Below are 22776 nucleotides of genomic sequence, written 5' to 3'. Positions count from 1 at the left end.
AGTTGCGGGGAGTGGGACCACTCTTCATTGGGGTGCGCCGGCTTCTCATTGAGACACCTGCAAATCTTACTTCCCTCCTTGAGCTATCTCCTTAGATACTCAGAGCCAAACTGAACAGCAAGGCTATAAAGTTCCCAGTGCTGGATACTTTGTATAAACCTTACCCTGGCCTCATTTTAGTTTCTTATATTTATTTTCCCTTCATACTCATTTCTCTTCCAATTTGCTCATCCTGTTATTGATTAATTTCTCGGTAAACCAACTCAAATCCTTGTTAGAATCAGGCAGTGTATAAAATGATACTGTGATGCTAAAGAAAATACATGCATATGAACAGAGGTGGAAAAGAGGCTGGATAGCAAAAGAGGGAACAGGATGAGGATGAGAATGAGGATCTTCACTGATGTGAAGATCAGTATTAGTTCAATTGTAAAGAAAATAGAGAGAGCCCTTTGGGGAACATTTACTATGAGAATTTGTCATGAGCTAACATGGAAACAAATGAAGCATTTATAATAACAAATCTGTTCCTGACAACATTTCTGAAAATAGAAAGTTCTATTGCTAACCTTTTGTCTTAAGATATTTTACCAAACAAAAAAAAATTAAATGAAGTCAAAGCTAAGCAGAATATTATGATGACTTACATTTGTACTGCTTTGCTGCTTACAAAGCCCTTTCACATACAGTATCTCATTGGAACCATTCCGGACTATTCTTTTCTCTGTTGTAGAAGCCATTCACACTGGTAAGAAGCTGTTGCAAGCAGCATTCTCCATATCTGGGTCTTTAAAGATGTGGTATTTGCTGTAATAGAGATTCATATGGTATGTTGTTTGCCCCTCTCTTAATCCTCCTCTGCTGGCATTTCACCTTCTTCTCTAAATCACCACACTCTACTATGCCAATGTCAGTCTGATCTTTTTACCCATTCTTATGTTGAGTCTCCTTTCTGAAACCTGATCCAAACCCCCTTCTTTCTCCCTATGCCCAGCCCCAAAAGAACACTCTCCCACTTCTTTGCACGCCTGGGCCACTCCCTCTCCAACCTCCACCTTTCCAAGAAGGCACTTGTTTTTGAAGCATTTCAGCTATGAAGACCACCCACCATGGGGCTTGCTTATTGTTCTCATTCCATACTGTACAGCACCAACTTGTATCTTTAGATTGTAAGCTCCTCAGAGAAAGGATTTTCCTCTTTGTTTAGTGCAATCAACCTATTGTAAAGAACTGTGTATACTTACAGACTACCACTAATGCGGTTCTTCCTGGGTTTCACTGGAATTATCCAGAGTCATGCGACTTCACCTGGGCAGCATTTTTCTTCCCCTGAATTATTTGGGGCCCTCTTCCAAATTTTTTTAAAGAAAAAAATCAGCACTTTCTGCTTCCAAGAGTGCTGTCAGCTACACATTTGAATGTACATGCTTCTTCCTGCTTTATTCTATTTCTTACAGATAACAGTATCAAATTAAAAACCTTCCAAGAGGCTGCTACAAAGGTAAAACACAAAGCAATGTTCCTTCTGACTAACATACAGATAATCTTATTCATTCCTGCTGTACAGAAAAAAATTACACTGGTTCACTTGGAATCAAGTATATTCTAGCTATCATTAGTTACAATGCTGTATCAGTGGAATGATGCTGGCTAAAAAAATAAAGTCATTGATTTCCCTAGAACAAGCAGAGGGTAAAGAAACCTTAAGATACACAGAGTTACTGAATAATAAATCCCAGTCTTCAATTAATGCAAATATTTAATTACTTGAAGTAAACTTTAAAAATCATAATGCATTCGAGGATAAACAGATCAGATGGTACATAAATTCTTGTGTGAAACCAAGAATCAGATATAATCCAAAATCCTAACCTCAGAAATTGGATTCATAAGTATCAATATGGAAAGGAAAAGATGAGGTTTCTTATTTATTTATTTATTTATTTATTGGACAAACTTGTCTCAAAGTCTGTACTAAAGAATTTTCTCAGAAAATATTCGCTGATTATAAATGCTGTCCCCAGGTCTAAGCAACAGTAAAAAGACCCAAATGTAGGCAACAGAAGAGGGAGAAGCAAGCACACTAAGATAATCCATAAACTATGATTGTCAAACCAGTTCTTTCTTCTTTCTCTAGGAAAATCTAGTCCATTTCATCGAAGCATTTCATCCAAGACCCCTATTTCATCCAATTCATGGGCAATAGTCTTCCCTTCTATTGCACTAGAACTTCTGTCTTATGCTCAATTATCTGGATGAATCAGAACATCTAACCCTTGCTCTTTGTGTATACAGACAAAGATGGACACCTTCTAAACTCTGTACCTGACATTTGCAAGTAGTCTTAAAGGAAAGTTCCAAAGAAGAGCATATGGTAGTAGTAGAATTGGAGGGATACAAACATGAATTATTCTAGCATCCAAAGTACATTTCTGTATCAACCCTACCTCTGAGTGATAACAAAAATGAAGACAAATTGCTTGAAAATGATGACTCCATAGCCAAAAGATAAGTTCATATCTGTAGCTACATAAAGAGTATATTCCATAGAGAAACAAAGCCCATATTGAGATCTTTGCACAAAGAATGTTAAACTTCTTTTATCAATACCTGGCAGTGTAAACATATCAGGACAGGTCTCGGAGATTCCACAACCACTGCCCCTTAGTAAGGATTTCAGAAGTGTGTGTCTAAAGAAAATAAAATACGACATGACAGGTGAAGTCAAGATGATTAAAATTTGGATTATTAAAATGATATTTTGACTATCTACAACAGGTTTAGTATGAAAGTGCAGCTTCTGTTCACAATGCTTTGCAGTGTCCCTCCAGGCAGAATTAAATGTGTAATATTTTCTTTGTTATGAAAACGTTGCTGTTAAGCAGTTAACATAGTATCTGCTGGGATGAAGTTAGAATATCTTTTCAGTTATAAAGAAAGAGGTATGGACTATAGTAAGTCTTTAATGTATACCAGATGATAATCTTTTACTTCCTAAAAGAAATACATTGGGTTAAGATGATTTAACACTGAACACTCAGGATCATACAAGCAATACTATTTTAAAAAGAGAGATTTCAGTGACTGTTCAACCTTGGAGTTCATCTGGCTAAACAAATGTTAACTATGGGCTATCATACGTGGCCAACCAAGGTTGGTTTGCATCCCCTTTAATTACTAAATTATTTGCCGCACACCCTTTAAATAGTAAAGAGACATAGCTTAACTAGTTTCTTCTAAGTCCAGCAGGATCTACCAGGACTTTCTCATGGGCTACATTCAGAAAAATGAGAAAATCAAAAGGACCAGGAGACTAACAAACACTGGGAAAGAGAAAAGGGACTAATGCTAAATACAGGTAAGAGTTCATCACTAATTGATCTTCCCTCAACCAATCCTCCCATTTCTTTGGTTTGAGTAGAAATTTTTCTTCTAATTGGCATGTTGCTAGAAATCACATTCCCAACCCATAGAAACAGAAAGTAAGAGAGCTCACCTCATGCTATGGTAAATTAGCAACTGATCACAACCTAGCAGTAAAGAGGAAAGGTTATAAAAGCAAACCCCTCACATCTCTTCCCCAGTTGAATTCTCTTCTTCCCTCCACAAAGCAGACACAAAACCAGATATTTGTATTATAAACTAGCTGTTACTGAATCAGGGCCAGAAAAAAAAAACATTTGCTTGTATAGGTTTATACAGTAATGTAGTCCACTGTAGTCAACGCAACAAAGCACCATAACTATAGAGCGTCCAGGAGGGGATGGAAAGATCTTTGTCTTTGTAATAGGATTTTACTTGAATAAAAGGAAAAATGACCTGTGAAAGTCCTAAACAGAAATGATTAAGAAGGTTACAGAATTTCATTCCCAAGGGCTCTTTATTTATTTTTAAAATTTATTTACTTATTTTATTTATTTATTTATTTTTGGCTGGTTGGGTCTTTGTTGCTGTGCGCGGGCTTTCTCTAGTTGCAGTGAGCGGGGGGGGGGGGGGGGGGGGGGGGGGCCACTCTTTGTTGCAGTGCACAGGCTTCTCATTGCGGTGGCTTCTCTTGTTGCAGAGCACGGGCTCTAGGCGCCCGGGCTTCAGGAGTTGTGGCTCACGGGCTCTAAAATGCAGGCTCAGTAGTTGTGGCGCACGGGCTTAGTTGCTCCGCAGCATGTGGGATCTTCCCGGACCAGGGCTCGAACCCGTGTCTCCCTTGCATTGGCAGGCGGATTCTTAACCACTGCGCCAAGGGCCCTTTAAAAATAAGATATTTATCTTTCAAGGAAGGTTTAGGTAGAGTTGAGCCTAGAAGGAGGAAGACGGATGAGACCTCTCCAAACCCATGCAGTGCTATAACCCTAAAAGGGGCCTAAAATAACATAAAAGAGTATAAAATAAAATAAAATAAATAAAATTTATTCAGGCTAAAAAAAATAAAATAAAAAGGGTCTCAATTTCACTGCACTTCACAAATGGAATAAGATAAATGTGCCACTTATAATTACTAACGTGATCCATCCACAGATCCTGACTTTTGCCATTTGATGCCCACAAAGCACCACTTGGTAGTTCTTCTAATATATAAAGAATGCAATTATCAGTCTTTTGGTTGGGAATACTTGGAACAAAATGGGAGGGAGGAGGAAAAGTCCTGGTTAATAGGAACAAATTACACATTACATATGTTATAAAGTCTTTAGAGTCACTTCTTCAAGAAAAAGATAAATTATATAAGAGAAAGGGTTTTTTACTTCATCCATTCTTCTGACAGAAGTGATAGCCCCTTCCCCTCCAAAAAAAAAGACAAAGGGAGAAAGAAAGAGAGAAAGAAGGAGAAGAAAGGAAGGGAAGGGAAGGAAAAGAAAGGAAAGGGAGAAAGAAAGAAAGAAAGAAGGAAAGAAAGAAAGAGAGAGAGAGAGAGAGAGAGGGAGGGAGGGAGGGAGGCAGGAAGAAAACAGAAACCTCAGTGAGAGGAATATTTTCTAAAAGGACACATAATTTAGCTTTTGAAAAACAGTGGTTTTCAGGGACTAATATCCTATTAGACCTTATGTCAACAGGGATTTATCTACATTGCTTGCATATAGTTCAGTGTTCTTAGAGAATCTAGGGATTCTTCACCTGTCTCTGGGCTTCAAGAGGTCTGTATCAGCTCCTGTCCTGCAGCCAGGAAGAGACTAATCAAGGCATAGCAGGCACCTCTGGTCCTACTTCAGAGCCACTCTGTCCTGCCTACTCTACCCAATGACCTAGTATCCTAGGCCAGACTTACATTCATTGATTAGCCTCCCATCCAAGTGCTTACTTATTTTAGCTTATATAACAAACTAATATGGGTACTGTTTTAAGCACTTTACAAATATCAACACATTTAATCATCAACACAACCTTATGAGGGAAGTTCTATTATCCTCATTTTATAGATGATAAAAACTTAGATTTTGAGAAGGTTAATTAACTGACCCAAAGACCATGCTGCGAGTAAGCGGTGGAGCAGAGATTAGAACCCAGGCAGCTCAAGAGACCATGCTTATAACCACTATACCGTGCTATCTTCACAAAGGAGACAGTCAAATGATGGTTGTTGGCTTACCAATTATCCTCGAGATTCCCTGCTTTTCTTTTTTTTAAATGTGCAATAATGTTAAAGCTATAATTCTTTAAAGGCAGCCATCATTACCATTCCTAACTTTGTTTACACGATGCATACTTACAACATATCACATAACAGGGCTTTTTAGCACAGCCCTTAGTAATAAAGCTTTGCACACTCTTGGGGATGGGTGGGAATAGAACTTTGCAAATCATCTTATTTCTTGTCCCTTTACCTAATCAACTCTCTTTTATAAACAGAAGGGTGTGGTTTTCATTCCCAACTATTTTTCTATTATAGGTTTAACAGGTGTTTCTCTAGATCCTATTAGCCTGAGGGCTAAAATCAAGGTATCTGGATCCCATTGAAGGCAACAAGAAACATCAAGTCCCTCCCCTCAAATCCTAGAAGTCTAGGTTTTCCCATTTTCTCCTGGGCCAAGCAGGATCTCATCTGTATCTGCTAACTGCTCCCCCCAGCCACAGGGGTGAGCTAAGCGACTTCTTACCTTCAGTCTCCTCCAAGGGGCTACTTCTTACACTTGCCCTCCTTACCAGCGTGGCAGCTGTTGCATTGACTGCTGTTAGTCTGTCAGTTCCAGGGCTCTGCCAGTCTCATTCGGGCTTCTACTTTTCCAAATCAGTGTCTCCCCCGATAATCCTAACCACCATCCTTCTACATTTTGAGCTACCCAGTTACTAAAACTAGAAAGAGAAGACAGGTTTTTTTTTTTTTAATTTAATTTAATTTATTTATTTTTTACTGCGTTGGGTCTTCATTGCTGTGCGCAGGCGTTTTCTAGTTGCGGCGAGTGGGGGCTACTCTTTGTTGCGATGCATGGGCTTCTCATTGCGGTGGCTTCTCTTGTTGTGGAGCATGGGCTCTAGGCACGTGGGCTTCAGTAGTTGCAGCATGCGGGCTCAGTAGTTGTGGCTCGTGGGATCTAGAGCACAGGCTCAATAGTTTTGGCACACCGGTTTAGTTGATCTGCGGCATGTGGGATCTTCCCAAACCAGGGATCAAACCCGTGTCCCCTGCATTGGCAGGCGGATTCTTAACCACTGCACCACCAGGGAATCCCTGAGAAGACAGTCTTAATTCTTTCCGTTCCTCTACCTCCATATCCAATCCAGCAGCAAGTCCTGTTGATTCTATCTTCATTCATAACCCAAATCCTTCCATTTCCCTCATTCTCCATTGTTACCACCCTAACTAGTCTCCCTGCTTCCACTTGACCTCCTACAATCCATTGTCCACTCTGCAGACAGTAATTCTGCTAAAGCACAATCTGCTCAGTTGCACTCTTCCTTAAAATCCTCCAACGGCCTCCCACTATGCTCAGAATAAAATCCAGTTTCCTTACCACGGCCTATAAATGCCACTCTGAATGATCTGGCCTCTGCTGACATCTCACTACACTCATGTTTTTCCTTTGGTTCCTAAGAAAGGCCACATTCTGCCTAATCTCAGGGCTCATGAACTCGTCTTTTCCTTCACCTGGAACACTCTCTCTCCTAGCTCTTCTTCTAACTAAATCCATCTCATCTATAAGTCTCAGGTTAAATGCCATCTCCTCAAAGAGGTCTTCTAACCATCCTATCATAAGTATCCTTTCCATCATTATTATCTTTATCTTATTACCCTGTTTATTTCTTTCCTCATATTTGTTACCATCTGACAATTTTTAAGCTATTTTTGAAATTTACTGCCCCTCCCTCCCCAGTAGAGCTGCAAGCTCTAAGAGAGTAGGGACTATTTCTATTCATCACTGTAGCTCCAGTGCCTAGACCCTCAGAGCATGTTTTTGGGAGTGAGGAAACAGCTGCCCATTGCAGTACATGGAGGAGCCTCTGCTAGTGTTAGACCTCTTACCGAATCTTGGGCCTTCCTGAGGTCGCACTCCAGAGTGCAGTAATGGACATCAACTTCCTTCCACTTGTGGCCTCAGCAGTACCAAGTATTTCCCCTCACTCCATTTCTAGAAGCTAGGAAAATATGGTGGCTACATTTCTTCCCACCATCCAGAAGCTGGTGCCTCTATTCAACTTCTTTCTTCTGGTACCAAGAGAGGGGAGAAGAATTCCCTTTTGCCCGAGAAAACCTTCATCTTTTCCTATTTACATCCCCTTGCAGGAGTTAAGACTTCTCTCCTCTCACTCCAAAACACCTTTGCTTCCACTGCAAGCCAGGTTTTATATGCCCAAGACTCCAATTTGTACCCACTTTTTCTGCTCTGGAAAAGAGTCCACTGGAAGTCACAGAAGATGTTTATGTGGGCTTGAAAAAAATCAAATCATAATAGAAGTCTGTAGAAATCCACCATTTCCCTTAATAAAATTACATCCAAGTCTCCAAGAAGAAACCTATATGTAGGAAAACAGAAGTTCGGGTTGGTAGGGGTGGTTAAACTTCAGAGAGTCGTAATCTCTATGTAGAAAATCTCCCTAAATTACCAACCTTAAGGCTATCTGGGTATGATTTCACTAATGGAGCCGGCCAGTTTCCTTAAAAGGCCTACTTGCAACATTTCCATGGCAACCTGGAGCAAACATGACTTCTTGCTTAGTGTTTGCATAAAGGAGAGGCAGCTACAGTGCAAACAATGGGAGAGAGAGAACAAGAAAAAGAGAGAGACTAGAGACAGAATGAGAGGGGAGGCAGAGAACGGAAGAGACAGAAAATGAGAGAGAACAAGAGAGACAGAATGAAAGCAAGAGAATGAGAGAAAAGATAGAATGAGGTGGGGGAAGAAAGGAAGGAGGGAGGGAGGAGTGGAGGATCTTGGTTTTCAGAATTTAGCTTTTATGGCTGAACGTTTTGGGGGCAGTTGATATTTTGGAACACTGATGAGATAAGTCAACTCCATTAGTGAGGCTTTTAGTCTTTTATTTGTGGGGTCTCTTCCTTCTTAATGAGCAAAGAATAGACTGCTTTGATGCTCCAGAGTGCAAGAGAACCAAAGTAAAAAGATTTTGGAGCTCAAAGCCATGTATTTGTTGTTTTTTCCTTTGTGATAGTTCTGATTAAAGGTTAGTTAATGGAAGACAGGAGGCAGAATCATTAGCTGGCAAGATCACCAATCTCAAATAGTATTAACTATAAGAACTGCTGCTCTGATCTATTAGTGCAGTGGCTTCCAAACCTTTCTATCAAAGGTACTTTCATTCTATTTTCCCCCAACGGACACCATTTTTGAAAGGTTTAATCTCCTAGAAAAATGGCATTTATTAATTAATCATTCTTTAGATTTTATCAATTGAAAACATATAGCTACCCATCAGAACTTGTGATCAGTGTGAGATAATGAGTGTTATCACAAGTTGACAGAATTCCAAGGCAAAGCATAGAAACTGGAAATGTTAATTAGCATGTGAAAACTGCTCTGCAATCCCCATTCCTGCCCTTCACAGACTCCAGATGAATTCAGTGTGATCTAAACAATCCCATATAGGTCTTCAGTGAAAAAAAAAAAAAAGTGATGGGGAAATACATCTTTCTATTTACTGAAAAATTATCCAAAAGTCCAAATCAGAGAGGAAGAGGAGCTAGCTCCAGAGTTGGCGCTATCTGGACACCACTTTAGGCAGATAGAGAGGAAAAAATATGGTCTCTAGAGTAGGCAGACCTGGGGTGGCGGGAAGGGGAGTGACTGTCAAATTCTACGACAAGAATATACCAGCTTGTGCCCTTAGGCAAGTTATTAAGTTTCAAGTTTTTTATCAGAAAATGGGGATGATATCACCTACTTTAAAACACCACTATGAGAATCAGATGAGAAGTATATAAAGCTCCCAGCGACACTACTCTCCCCAACCCCCGACCCTTACTACTCTAAACCACAATATCCTTTTCCTTAGCCTCTAACATACCCTTTATTCAAAGATAACCTGCAGGCTGGTAAAACCAATGGGTGGATACCATTCAGGAGTCCAGCTGAACTGGGCCATAGTCCATAGTACTTCTCTAGCTTCTTGTGTTCTTTCACCAAAGTCTTATCTAACATGTAATCTTTAATTACCTGTTTCCCCTGTTGATCTTCTTGGTACAAAGATATGCTGGAGTATCTTTATAACATTGCCTTTAAGAGTTCATGCAGTAGAGACATGCATTAGATAGCAGTGCTCTGACCAAAGATCACAGTAATAATTTTAATGATAAGCCTTACGGGAGGCACAGGGCTTCAGAATCAGACACCCTGGGTCAGAATTCCATATCTACCCTGTTTTGCTATATAATCTTGGAAAAGATGTTTCATCTTTCTGAGCCTCAGTTTCCTCTTCTGTAAAACTGGAATATAATATCTACTTCCTAATGTTTCTGTAAAGATTAAATGAGATAATACATGTAAATGGCGTAGCACAATGCCTGGCACACAGATGTTCAATAACAGGTTGTCAGTTTATTATAATATCACCTTGATATGATAAAGAATATTACAGTATATCACCAATGCACTGTTCTCCTGACAGAGCATATCATTCATACAAGGAAGGCTTGAGGGCTCAAAGAAGGGTACCAAGTTAACAGGAAGTATCTACTTGCTTTCTTCATCAAATATTACTGATACCACATCACTTGTGCCCAGGTGAGTAATTAAAATTCTCTTATAGCACCAGAATAAGATTCTGGGAACATTATATAACAGTCTCTAAATCTGGTGTCCCATTAAATGTCTCCATCTCACGTAGCATGAAGTTTAAGTTCATTGATTCAGACCAGATGGAAATGCAATACATTTCCAAAATTAGCCACCTTAACTATTGCCAGATCTTTATAACATATAAACAGCCATGGATATTCTGCTAATGCCTGGGTACTGAACACATCCACCTAGCTAGGGTGAATTACTTTAAGACTTCATGTGAGCAGTTAACTCTACCTTTGGTTATACCTCAATTTTTTTTTTTAATTTTATAGCTACTTTATTTATTTATTTATTTATTTATTTATTTTTGGCTGTGTTGGGTCTTCGGTTCGTGCGAGGGCTTTCTCCAGTTGCGGCAAGCGGGGGCCACTCCTCATCGCGGTGCGGGGACCGCTCTTCATCGCGGTGCACGGGCCTCTCACCATCGCGGCCCCTCCCGCCGCGGGGCACAGGCTCCAGACGCGCAGGCTCAGCAGTTGTGGCTCACGGGCCCAGCTGCTTCGCGGCATGGGGGATCCCCCCAGACCAGGGCTCGAACCCGTGTCCCCTGCATTAGCAGGCAGACTCTCAACCACTGCGCCACCAGGGAAGCCCTATACCTCAATTTTTTAAAATCACACAATTTGGGCTTCCCTGGTGGCACAGTGGTTAAGAATCTGCCTCCCAATACAGGAGACACGGGTTAGAGCCCTGGTCCGGGAAGATCCCACATGCCACGGAGCAACTAAGCCCATGCACCACAACTACTGAGCCTGCGCTCTAGAGCCCGTGAGCCACAACTACTGAAGCCTGCATGCCTAGAGCCCGTGCTCTGCAACAAGAGAAGCCACCGCAATGAGAAGCCCACGCACCGCAACAGAGAGTAGCCCCCACTCACCACAGCTAGACAAAGCCCGCGCACAGTAACGACGACCCAACACAGCCAAAAAAAAAAAAAAAATCACACAATTTTAGAGATTTACTAGCACCATTTTCATTTGGATGGTGGTGGAAGAGGACATTATGAAAAGAAAAGCCCGGTAATATCATGGTGTGACACCAAGAGCACTTAAGGAAAGAGACTGACTTGTTATGTAATCTTAGCCCAGGGAATTAGCTCTATAGACCTAACTTTGCTCATGTGCAAATTAAGTGAATCAAAACAAGTGATCTTTTCCTGCTGTAAGAGTCTACCATCTTAACTTTGTACATTCATACAAATAAATGAGAGTTCATAATACAAAAATCCATATATAATGCTATATGATATCCAGTATTTAGGAGTAATTACTAGATATTATGGTCCAGTCTTCTTCTATAACCCTACCACAAGCTATGCCTTAGGCAATTTCCTCAGTGATATACAGGAAATGAAGATAGGAGTAGTAATAGTAGTAATAGGGGTAGGGACTTCCCTGGTGGTCCAGTGGTGAAGACTGTGCTTCCAATGCAGGGGGCCCAGGTTCGATCCCTGGTCAGGGAACTAGATCCTGTATGCCACAACTAAGAGCCCACATGCCACAACTAAAAGATCCCACATGCTGCAACTAAAAAAAGATCCTGCATGCCACAGTGAAGATCCCACATGTGGCAGTGAAGATCCTGCGTGCTGCAACTAAGACCCAGCACAGCCAAATAGATAAATAAATAAATATTAAAATAAGTAGTAAAACAAGCAGATGGTAACTAATGGCAGTAATAGCTGACTATGAAACAGATTAACTTAACAGAGAGATCAGAGAAATACGCAGTCAAATAGGGCCGGACTATAAAACCACTGCCATGCCATGTTGGCTATGCACACACCAAACCTTGCACCCTCTGAGGAAACATCAGGCTTCACACTGTGAGGGAAATAGACTTCAATGAACTAGTACAACCAACTCACTAAACAAATAAATAACAAACAACAATCCCTGGAAGGGGAGGAGCTGTAATCAGCATTCATATTGCTACAATACATCATCTAAAATGTCCAGTTTTCAACAAAAAAATTACAAGACATGCAAAGGAACAGGAAAGAGTGCCTCATACCCAGGAAAAAAAGTAGACAATGGAAACTGTCTTTCAGAGGGCTCAGATATTGGACTTAGCAAATAAAGTCTTCAAAGCAGATAGTATAAACGTTTTTAAAAACTTAAAGGAAACCATGGTTAAAGAAGTAAAGGAAGGACTTCCCTCATGGCGCAGTGGTTAAGAATACACCTGCCAATGCAGGGGACACGGGTTCGATCCTTGGTCAGGGAAGATCTCACATGCCATGGAGCAACTAAGTCCATGCGCCACAACTACTGATCCTGTGCTCTAGAGCCCGCGCACCACAACTGAAGCCCATGTGCTCTAGGGCCCACATGCCACAACTACTGAGCCTGCGTGCTGCAACTACTGAAGCCCATGTGTCTAGAGCCTGTGCTCTGCAACAAGAGAAGCCAACACAATGAGAAGCCCATGCACCGCAACGAAGAGTAGTCCCCACTCACCGCAACTAGAGAAAGCCCATGCGCAGCAACAAAAACCCAACGCAGCCAAAAGAAAAAAAAAAGTAAAGGAAGCTATCATAACAAGCTCTCATCAAATATAGAATCTAACTAAATAGATATAAATTATTTTTTTAAAAAAGGAGAACAGCCAAACAAAAACTCTAGAGTTGAAAAGTACAATAATTTGAAGTGAAAAATTCACTAGAGGGGCTCAATAATAGATTTGACTGGCAGAAGAAAGAATCAGTGAACTTGAGGAAAGAGGAGCAGATTATGAAATCCAAAGAACAGAGAGAATGAAGAAAAATGAACAAAGCCTCAGAGTAATGCAGGACTCCATTAAAAACACCAACATATATGTAATGGAGCAACAGAAGAAGGGAGAAAAAAGGCGCAGAAAAAGTATTAGAAGAAATAATGACTGAATACTTCCCAAATTTGGTGAAAAACATTAACCTCCACACACATGAAGTTCAAGTTCAACTCTAAGATAAAGATTAGAGATCCAAACCCAAGCAAATCATAGCAAAAATGCTGAAAGACAAAGTTAAAACGTTAAAAGCGGCAAGAGAAAAACAACTCATCACATCCAAGGGAACCCAATAAATTTAACAGCTGAAGTCCCATCAAAGACAATGGAGGCCAAAAGACATTAGGATGATATTTTCAAAGTGATGAAAGTAAAGAAAAACTGTCAACAAAGAACCTTCTATCCAGAAAAACTGTCTTTCAAAACTGAAGGTGAAATAAAGACATTCCCAGAAAACACACTGAAAGAATTCATTGCTAGCAGACCTGCCTTATAAAAAACACTAAAAGAAGTTATTCAAGATGAAAGAAAGTGACCCCTGATGGTGATTTGATCCCACAACAAAAAAACACAGAGCACTGGTAAAGGTAATTATATGATTATAAATGATAATAAAGTATACATTTTTCTCCTTTAACTAATTTAATTATATGAAACAACATGTATATTATTCAATTGTTGGGAATATAACATATAGAAATATAATAAATTTGACAATAACAGCACCAGAAAGGTAGTCAAGAACAAGCTGTATTGAAGTAAGGAAATGACACCAGACGGTAATTTAATCTATAGGAAAAAATGAAGAGAACCAGAATGGTAGTAGGAAGCTTAATATAACAAATTCTATAAGTATATACTTGTTCTCTTTTATTTTTTCTGCTTTTTTAAGCAATATAAATTATATAAGGTAATAAATATAATAATGGGTTGTTGGGTTTGTAACATATATAGATGTAGTATGTAAAATAACAATAGCACTAAAGGGGATATGGGTGAAGTGTCTATATCTCACAGGAATTAAATTAGTAAAAATATGAACTGGATTATGATAAATTAAGATGTATATGGTAAGCTCTAGAGTAACAAATGCGAAAGTAACTCAAAAATAGTGAAAAATTCATAAAAGTAATTAAAATGTTACACTAGAAAATATTCATTTAATGTAAAAGAAAGCATCAAAGGACAAATAGAGGGGAGAAAGAGACAAGACATACAGAAAACGAAAACTAAAGTGATAGGTGTAAATCCAACTACACCAATAAAATTAAATATGAATAGTTTAAACAATCCACTCAAAAGTCAGAGATTGTCAGATTGTATTAAAAATAAGATTCAAGTAAATGCTGTCTATAGAGTGTACATATACTTTAGATTCAAAGTTATAAATTAATTAAAAATAGAAGAATGGGGATTTCCCTGGTAATGCAGTGGCTAAGAATCCGCCTGCCAATTCAGGGGACATGGGTTTGATCACTGGTCCAGGAAGATCCCACATGCCACGGAGCAACTAAGCCCATGCACCACAGCTACTGAGCCTGCACTCTAGAGCCTGTGCACCACAACAACTGAGCCCATACGCCGCAACTACTGAAGCCCACGTGCTCTAGGGCCCGTGTGCCACAACTACTGAGCCTGCGTGCTGCAACTACTGAAGCCCATGCGCCTAGAGCCTGTGCTCCGCAACAAGAGAAGCCCACGCACCACAACGAAGAGTAGCCCCCACTCGCCACAACTAGAGAAAGCCCGCATGCAGCAATGAAGACCCAATGCAGCCAAAAATTTTAAAAATAATTAATTAATTAATTAATTAAATAATTAAAAAGCAATGAAATTACTAACAAAAAATTTTAAAAAATAAAAATAAAAGAATGGAAAAAGATATATCATGCAAATAGCAACCAAAGAAAGTTTAAGTAGCTATATTAATATCAAACAAAATAAACTTTAGAACAAAAAATTTACATTGCTAGAGATAAACATGGATATTATATAACAATAAAAGGGCCAATCCATCAGGAAGACATAATTATAAACCATCTGTGTACCTAAAAACAGGGCCCCTAAATACATGAAGCAAAATCTGACAGAATTAAAGGGAGAAATAGGCAATTCAGCAATAATAGCCAACCTCAATACCCCATTTTCAATAATTATTAAAACAACTAGGCAGAAGATCAACAAGGATATAGAAGGATATAGAATAATTGAACAAAACTATAAACCAAATAAACCTTAACAGGCAGAATATACATTCTTCTCAAGTGTACATGGGACATCTCCAGGTTAGACTATATATTAGGCCATAAAATAAGCCTCAGTAAATTTAAAAGGACATATATCATACAAAGTATGTTCTCTGACTACAATGGAATGAAATTAGAAATCAATAGAGAAGTAAATTTGGGAAAGGCACAAATATGTGGACATTAAAAATACACTTCTTTTAACCCATGGGGCAATAAAGAAATCACAACGGAAATTACAGAATTTTGAAATGTATAAAAATGAAAACATGGCATATCAAAACTTATGGGATGCAGCTAAAACAATGCTTAGGGGGAAATTTATAGCTGTAAGTGCCTACATTAAAAAAGATCTCAAATCAATAACCTTCTACCTTAAGACACTAGAAACAGAACAGTAAACTAAACCCAAAGCAAGCAGAAGAAAGAAAATAGTAAAAATTAGAATGGAGATTAATGAGGTAGTGAATAGAGAAAGTCAACAGAGAATAAACAATACAGAAAATCAATAAAACCAAAAGTTGGTTATTTGAAAAGATCTACAAAATTGAGAAACCTTTAGCTAGACTAACAACACAAAACAAAGACAATAATCAAATTAGTAGACTCTGGAAAGAAACGGGGGACACCACTACTGACCTTATAGAAATGAAAAATAGAATTTCTAGAGATTAAAAATATGCTATCTAAAATGAAAATACTGGTTAGGACTAACAAGAGATTAGACACTGCAGGAAAATATGTATAAACTAAAAGACTAAGCAATAAAAACCATCCAAATAAAGCATAGAAAGAAAAATGACTAAAAATAAAAGAAATGAACAGATCATTAGGCTCCCAGAAGGAGATAAAGGCAGAAAAAACAATGGCCAAAAATTTACCAATTTATTAAAAATGATAAGCTTGAAAATTCAAGAAGGTCAATAAATCTCAAGCAGGCTAAAACACAAAGAGAACCACACTAACACACCCATAATCTAAGTCCTTTAAACTAGTGATAAAGAAAAAATGCTAAAAAGCATCCAAATTAAAGGCATATTATATAGAGGAAGAAATGTAAGAATGATCACAGACATCTCATCAGAAACTACACTATTTAGAAGAAAGTAGAGTGACATCTCTAAAGAGATGAAAGAAAAATCTGTCAACCTGGAATTTTTTACCCAGTGAAACTGTCTTTCAAAATTGAGTGCTAAATAAAGACTTTTTCAGGCAAACAAAAGCTGAGAGAATCCATCACCAGCAGATCTACACTATAAGAAATTTTAAATGAAGCTTTTCAGGCGAAGAAAAATGATACCAGAAGCAAACTTTGATTTATATAAAGGAATAAAGAGTGCCATAAATGGTAAATATAAAAGACCTTTTATCATTCAAAAAAGAAAACTCCTTAAAAAATAAATGACTGTTTAAAGCAAAAAAAATAACAATGCTTTGCAGGGTTTATAGCACACATAGAACTAAAATGTATGTATAACAACAATAGCACAAAGGATGGGAGGGGCAAAATGAGAGTATATATTTGTATGGTTCTTACACTATATGTGAAGTAACAATATTATTTTGAGGAAGACTGTAATAAGTGCAACCATCAAAAGCAAAGACATATAGCTAATAAGCCAAGAGTAGAGATAAGTGAAATCATAAAAATTCAACTCCTCCAAAAGAAGGCAGGAAGAGAAGGAAAAAAGAATTAGAGAACAGATGGAAAAAAATAGGATCCAAATAGCAAAATCGTAGATTCAAACCAAAATATAGCCACAATTACAAATATAGCTAAAAATTATCTAAACATTCAAATTAAAAGCCTTATATTGTCAGATTGGATTTTAAAAGCACAAGCAAACTATTTGCTGTCTATAAGAAACCTGCTTGAAATATAAATAGTTTACAAATGAAATGACAAATTCCAGTTGGAGCTCAGATGGAGTAAGCCCACTATAGCCTATCTCTCCTGCTAATACAACTAAAAATGATGGACAAAACACAAAAATTAAGTGCCTGAAGACTGAAAAGTAACCAAAAGCAGGTAGATTGTGAAAGGGAGTTAAAACTTAGAGAAGTAGCCTGCATCAAAGTGATGTCCCATATTTTTTTTCTCCTGCAGATTTTCTGAGGGTGGATCCCAGTTGTGGAACTGCACAGCAGAGCAGTGGCATGATTGGTGAAAGTTCCAGTAGAAATCCTGTATTACAGGGCAGAGTGACTGAAAAAAGGACTACTAGGAGCCAAAGAATATGGGGGTAATTCTGTTGGGTTTTTGTTTTGTTTTTTCTAGCAGTTTGCTCAGTCACGGAGTTGTTTGGCAGTGGTGACTGTGTGAACAGCTAAAAAGCCAAGAGATACCATGTCTTTCTGGCCAGAGGAACCAGGAAAGAGGGTATCTGTTGCCTCAAGAATGGGCTCATGAAGGATATTCTATACAGGAGAGAGCTGGAGAAAAGGATCCTCTAATTCTGCGAATGAACCCACACGAGTCCTGTATTCATCTTTAAGCTGTGCATGTGCAGGAAAGACCCAAAGGAACACAACGAAAGCTTTCAAGAATGAACTAAGATATAAACTACCACCCAACACTCAGACAAACACCTGAGGGGCACAAGCATGGAACAGAAATAAAACAGTAAACTAATGACTTGGAAAACTAAACTGAAATTAGAACTCCAATCCACAGAAGGCAGGACAGAACTTGTGGTCTGAACCTATCTTGGTTAAGTATCTTCCAAAAATTCATCTAGAGGATTATAATGTGACCCATCATTTACACAACATAACATTCACAATGTCTAGGATACAATCCAAAATTGCTCAACATACAGAGAACCAGGAAATGTGACCAATTCCCAAGGGAAAAGCCAATCAAAAGATACCACACCCTCTATGATCCAGATGTTGGAATTATCAAACACTTGAAAACAGCTTATGGGAAACAGATCCTAAGATGACCTCCCACTCATTTCTTGCCTCATGGTAGCCATGGCTTTATGTAATCCTCTCCCCTTGAGTCCAGGCAGGATCTGTGACTTGATTCTAAGCAATAGAATATGGCAAAGGTGATGGGACACTACTCCCTCAATTAGATTACATTCTATGGCAAAAGTAATGAGATGTCACTTCAGTGACTATGTTGTGTTATCTAAGACTCTATCTTAGCAGACTACAGAGAGAGATTCTTTGCTAGCCTTGAAGATGCAGGTTGTTATGATGTGAACTACCTATGGAGAGGGCCATGTGGGAGAGAACCGCAGACTGCAAGGAGCTGAATTCTGCCAACAACCATGTAACTTGGAAGAGGACCCCAAACTCCAAACGAGAACGTAGCTCAGGTGACACCTTGATTACAGCCTTGTGAGACCATGAACAGCTAGGCCATACCCAGGCTGCTGATCCACAGAAACTGGGAGTGCATGTTGTTTTAAGCTGCTAAGTGTGTGGCAATTAGTTATGAAGCAGTAGAAAACTAATACACAGCTATTAAAATTATGCTCCAAGCAGTAAAGGTAAATACACTTTAAATGAATAGAAAGATAGTACTTTCAGCAGAAAAAATTTGAAACTATAAGAAAAAGATGCAAATTCTAGAACTGAATAATGTAAGATCTCAAATTTTTAAAAATTGACTGGATGGACTCAATAGTACAATGCAAATGACAGAAGAGTCAGTGAACTTTTAGATCAACAGAAATTATCCAGTAAGAGAGACAGAGAGGAAAAAATGTAGAGAAAAAATTAACAAATGCTCAGAGACCTGTGGAACAACATCTAAAGTTCTAACATTCATGTCATTGGAATCTCAGAAGATGAAGAGAAAGAAATGGGTATAGAAAATATATTTGAAGAAATAATGATTGAAAACTTCTCAGATTTGGTGAAGCCATGTTTATAAGATTCAAGAAGTTCAGCTAACACAAACAAAATAAACTCAAAGAAAACTATGCTCAGGCACATCATAACCAAAATGCTGAATAAAAAGACTTTAAAAAAAATCTTGAAATCAGTTTTCTTAAATTACATATTACATACAGGAGAACAAAGATTCAAAAAACCATGGATTTCTCACAAAAAAAACCCATGGGGGTCAGAAGACCGTAGAAAATCATATTTAACATACTAAACAAATAGAACTGTGGACCAAGACTTCTATGTACAGTGAAATAATCTTCAAAAATAAAGATGAAATAAAGACATTTTCAGATGAGTGAAAACTAAGAGAATTCATCATCACCAGCTGATCTGCTCTAAAGGAAATTCTTCTAGGTGACGGAAAATGGTATTAGAGGGAATCTTAGACCTTCAAGAGTGATAGAATAGCAACAGAAATAGTAAATACCTGATAAATATTAAAAATCACACTCAAGTTCTTTAATCTGTAAGACTATTACAAGCAAACTCATAATATGGTGTGTGGAATTTTCGGAGTATGGAGATGTAATATATATAACAATGATAAAGGTAAAGTGGAGCAGGGTAAACAAATCCATATGGTTGTAAGGTATCTATATTATACCTGAAGGGGTACAATATTAACTCAAAGTAGACAGTGCAATATTAGGTATGTGAATTGTCAATCATATAGCAAGCACCAAAATACAAATATAAGATAAAACAAAAACACCAATAGATAAATTAAAATGGACTGTTAAAAACACTCTAATATTCCAAAAGAAAGCAGAAAACGGGAAACAAAGGAACAAAGAATGGGGAAAAATTAGGAAACAAATAATAAATGTAGAAATCCAGCCATACCAGTAATTACATTGAATATAAATTGTCTAAATATACCTAACAAAAGACAGAGATTGCCAAACTGGTTTAAGAAAAATACATGTTGTCTCAAGAAACCCACTTTAAATGTAAAGATATATTTAAGTTAAAAACAAAAAGAAGGAAAACTATATACCATGTAAAGTCTAATTCAAATAAAGCTGAAGTAGCTATATTAAAATAAGAAAAAGTGGACTTCAGAAGACGGAATATTACCAGGGATAAATAAAGACATTACGTAGTGATAAAATGATCAATTCATCAAGAAGTCATAACAATCCTGAATATGTATGCAGTTAACAACAGAGCTTCAGAGTACATGAAGCAAAAAGTGATAAAACTGAAAAGGATAAATAGGGAAATTGAGAATTATAGTGGGAGATTTTAACACTCTTTTCTCAGCAATCAATAAAACACATAGACAGAAAATCAGTAAGGATGTAGAACTGCTCAACTCTATTAACCAATTTTACCTAATTGACATTTATAGAACACTCTACCCAGCAAGACCAGGTTACACAGTCTTTTTACAAGTGCACGAGAAGTATGCACCAAGTTAGACCACATTCTGGTCCATAAAACAAGCCTCAAAAAGTTTATTTTTTTAAATCGTGGTAAAAAAAACACACAACATAAATGTTAACATCTTAACCATTTTTAAGTGTACAGCTGAGTACTATTAAGTATATTCACAATGATGTGCAACAGATCTACAGAACTTTTACATCTTACAAATCTGAAACTCTCCATTTATACCCATTAAACAACAACTCCCCTTTTTTTCCTCCCCCCAGCCCCTGGTAATCACTATTGTATTTTCTGTTTTTAGAAATTTGACTACTTTAGATACATTTTATAAGTGGAATCATACAGTATTTGTCCCTTTATGACTGGCTTATTCCACTTAGTATAATGTCCTTAAGGTCCATCAATCCTGTAGCAGGTGACAGTAAGATTTCCTTGCTTTTTTTTTTTAAGATGATGGCTCAGCTAAATGGATTTGTAGTTATATTACATGATCCAGATTCCAAACACATTTGAGCAATGAGTCCAAATCAATGAGATTATTAATGAATGTAATAATACATTAATCAATGTAAATTCCCATGTTTACATTTCAACAATAACACCACCAACACCACTACCAACAATAACTATAACAAGAGCTGCCTTTATTGGACACTTACTCTGTCCTCTGCTAATAATTTTATATGCTCAATTCCCTCAACACTTCTATAAAATAGGTACTTGATTATTAGGAACTCTATTTTATAAACATGAAAACCAAAGCTTACAGAGTAATATCTTCAGTGTCACGTAGATGATAAATACCTGCAATGAGATTCAAATCTAGCTGGTCTGCTTCTAATGCTAATGCTAATGCTAATACTTCTCAGAAAATCAGTTGAACAAATAAATACAGCATGATGAAATCCTCAAGTAATTGCAGCTCTAAGACCGTCAGCTTATCACCATTTTAGCATAAGCATAGGGGCTATAAAACCAACACAGTGTTATGTGCCATGGGGTTTTCCTTACTTTTTGAGGCTGAATGATATTCCACTGTACGTATATACCAAATTTTGTTTATCCATTTATCCATCAATGGAAATCTGGGTAGCTTCCACCTGTTAGCTATTGTGAATAGTACTGCTATGAACATGGGTGCGCAAATATCTCTTCAAGACCCTGCTTTCGATTCTTTTCACTATGTATGGAAAAGTGACAATACTGGATCTTATGGTAGTTCTATTTTCAATTTTTTGAGGAAACTCCATGCTGTTTTCCATAGTGGTTGCACTATTTTACAATACCACCAACAGTGCACAAGAGTTCCAATTTCTCCACAGCTTCACCAATACTTATTATTTTTTTTTATACTAGCCATTCTAACAGGTGTGACAAAATGTTTTTCAGGAATTGAAATCATATAAAGGATGTTCACTGACCACAAAGGAATTAAATAGAAATTAATAACATAAAGATATGCAGGAAACATCCTCAAAATGTCTGCCTGGAAATCAAACAAACATCTAAATAACCCATGAGTCAAAGGAGAATTCTCAAAGAACTTTTAAAACATTTTGAACTTAATAAAAATTCAACATATCAAAATTTCTGGGATGTAGTTAAAAATAGTGTGGACAGGGAAAATTACATCATTAAATGCTTATATTAGAAGAGAACAAAAGACTAAACTTAGTAATCTAAGCTTGCAACATAAATCACTAGAGAAAGCAAATTAAACCCAAGGCAAGAAGAAACGATATAAATAGGAGAAGAAATCAATGAAATTGTCTCTGTTTATTTTCTGTTTTTAATCAAACCAAAAGGTGGTCCTTTCAAAAGATCAATACAATTGATAAACTTATAGCCAGACACACCAAGGGAAAAAGAGAGAAGACACAAATTACCAATATTAGAAATAAAAGGGGGGCACCACTATTGATCCCACAAGCATTAAAAAGATAATAAGGGAATACCACAAATAACTCTATGCATATAAATTTGAAAACTTAGACAAAGTGGACCAATTCCTTGAAAAACATAAATTATCAAAGCTCACTGAAGAAAAATAGATAATCCAAAGAGTCGTATATTTATTTTAAAAGTTGATTTATTCTTAAAAATCTTTCAACAAGAGATACCTCCAAACCCAGATATTTTCACTGGTGAATGCTACCAAACATTTAAGGAAGAAATAATACCAATTTCCCACAAACTTCCAGGAAATACAAGAGAAGGGACAACTTCTCAACTCATTTTAT

General features: G+C 37.6%; 1 protein-coding gene across 6 annotated transcripts in view; it reads right to left on the bottom strand.

The window, feature by feature from the left end:
• EDA (ectodysplasin A) overlaps nt 1-22776 on the bottom strand; it is a 362845-nt gene that overhangs the window by 247746 nt on the left and 92323 nt on the right. Inside the window, exon 2 of one of the 6 annotated variants that reach the window (XM_068533741.1) lies at nt 4113-4245. The exons of the other annotated variants lie outside the window; for them this stretch is intronic. Coding sequence (XP_068389842.1) covers nt 4225-4245 — 21 coding nt within the window. The 3' untranslated portion in view covers nt 4113-4224. Of the gene's footprint in view, nt 1-4112; nt 4246-22776 lie in introns of those variants that run through there. 6 annotated transcript variants of the gene reach the window in all.

This window comes from Eschrichtius robustus, chromosome X, assembly GCF_028021215.1.
Source record: "Eschrichtius robustus isolate mEscRob2 chromosome X, mEscRob2.pri, whole genome shotgun sequence".
NCBI classification, from domain to species: domain Eukaryota; kingdom Metazoa; phylum Chordata; class Mammalia; order Artiodactyla; family Eschrichtiidae; genus Eschrichtius; species Eschrichtius robustus.
The sequence above is the reverse complement of the archived record's forward strand: the minus strand, read 5'-3'. Positions and strand labels throughout refer to the sequence as shown.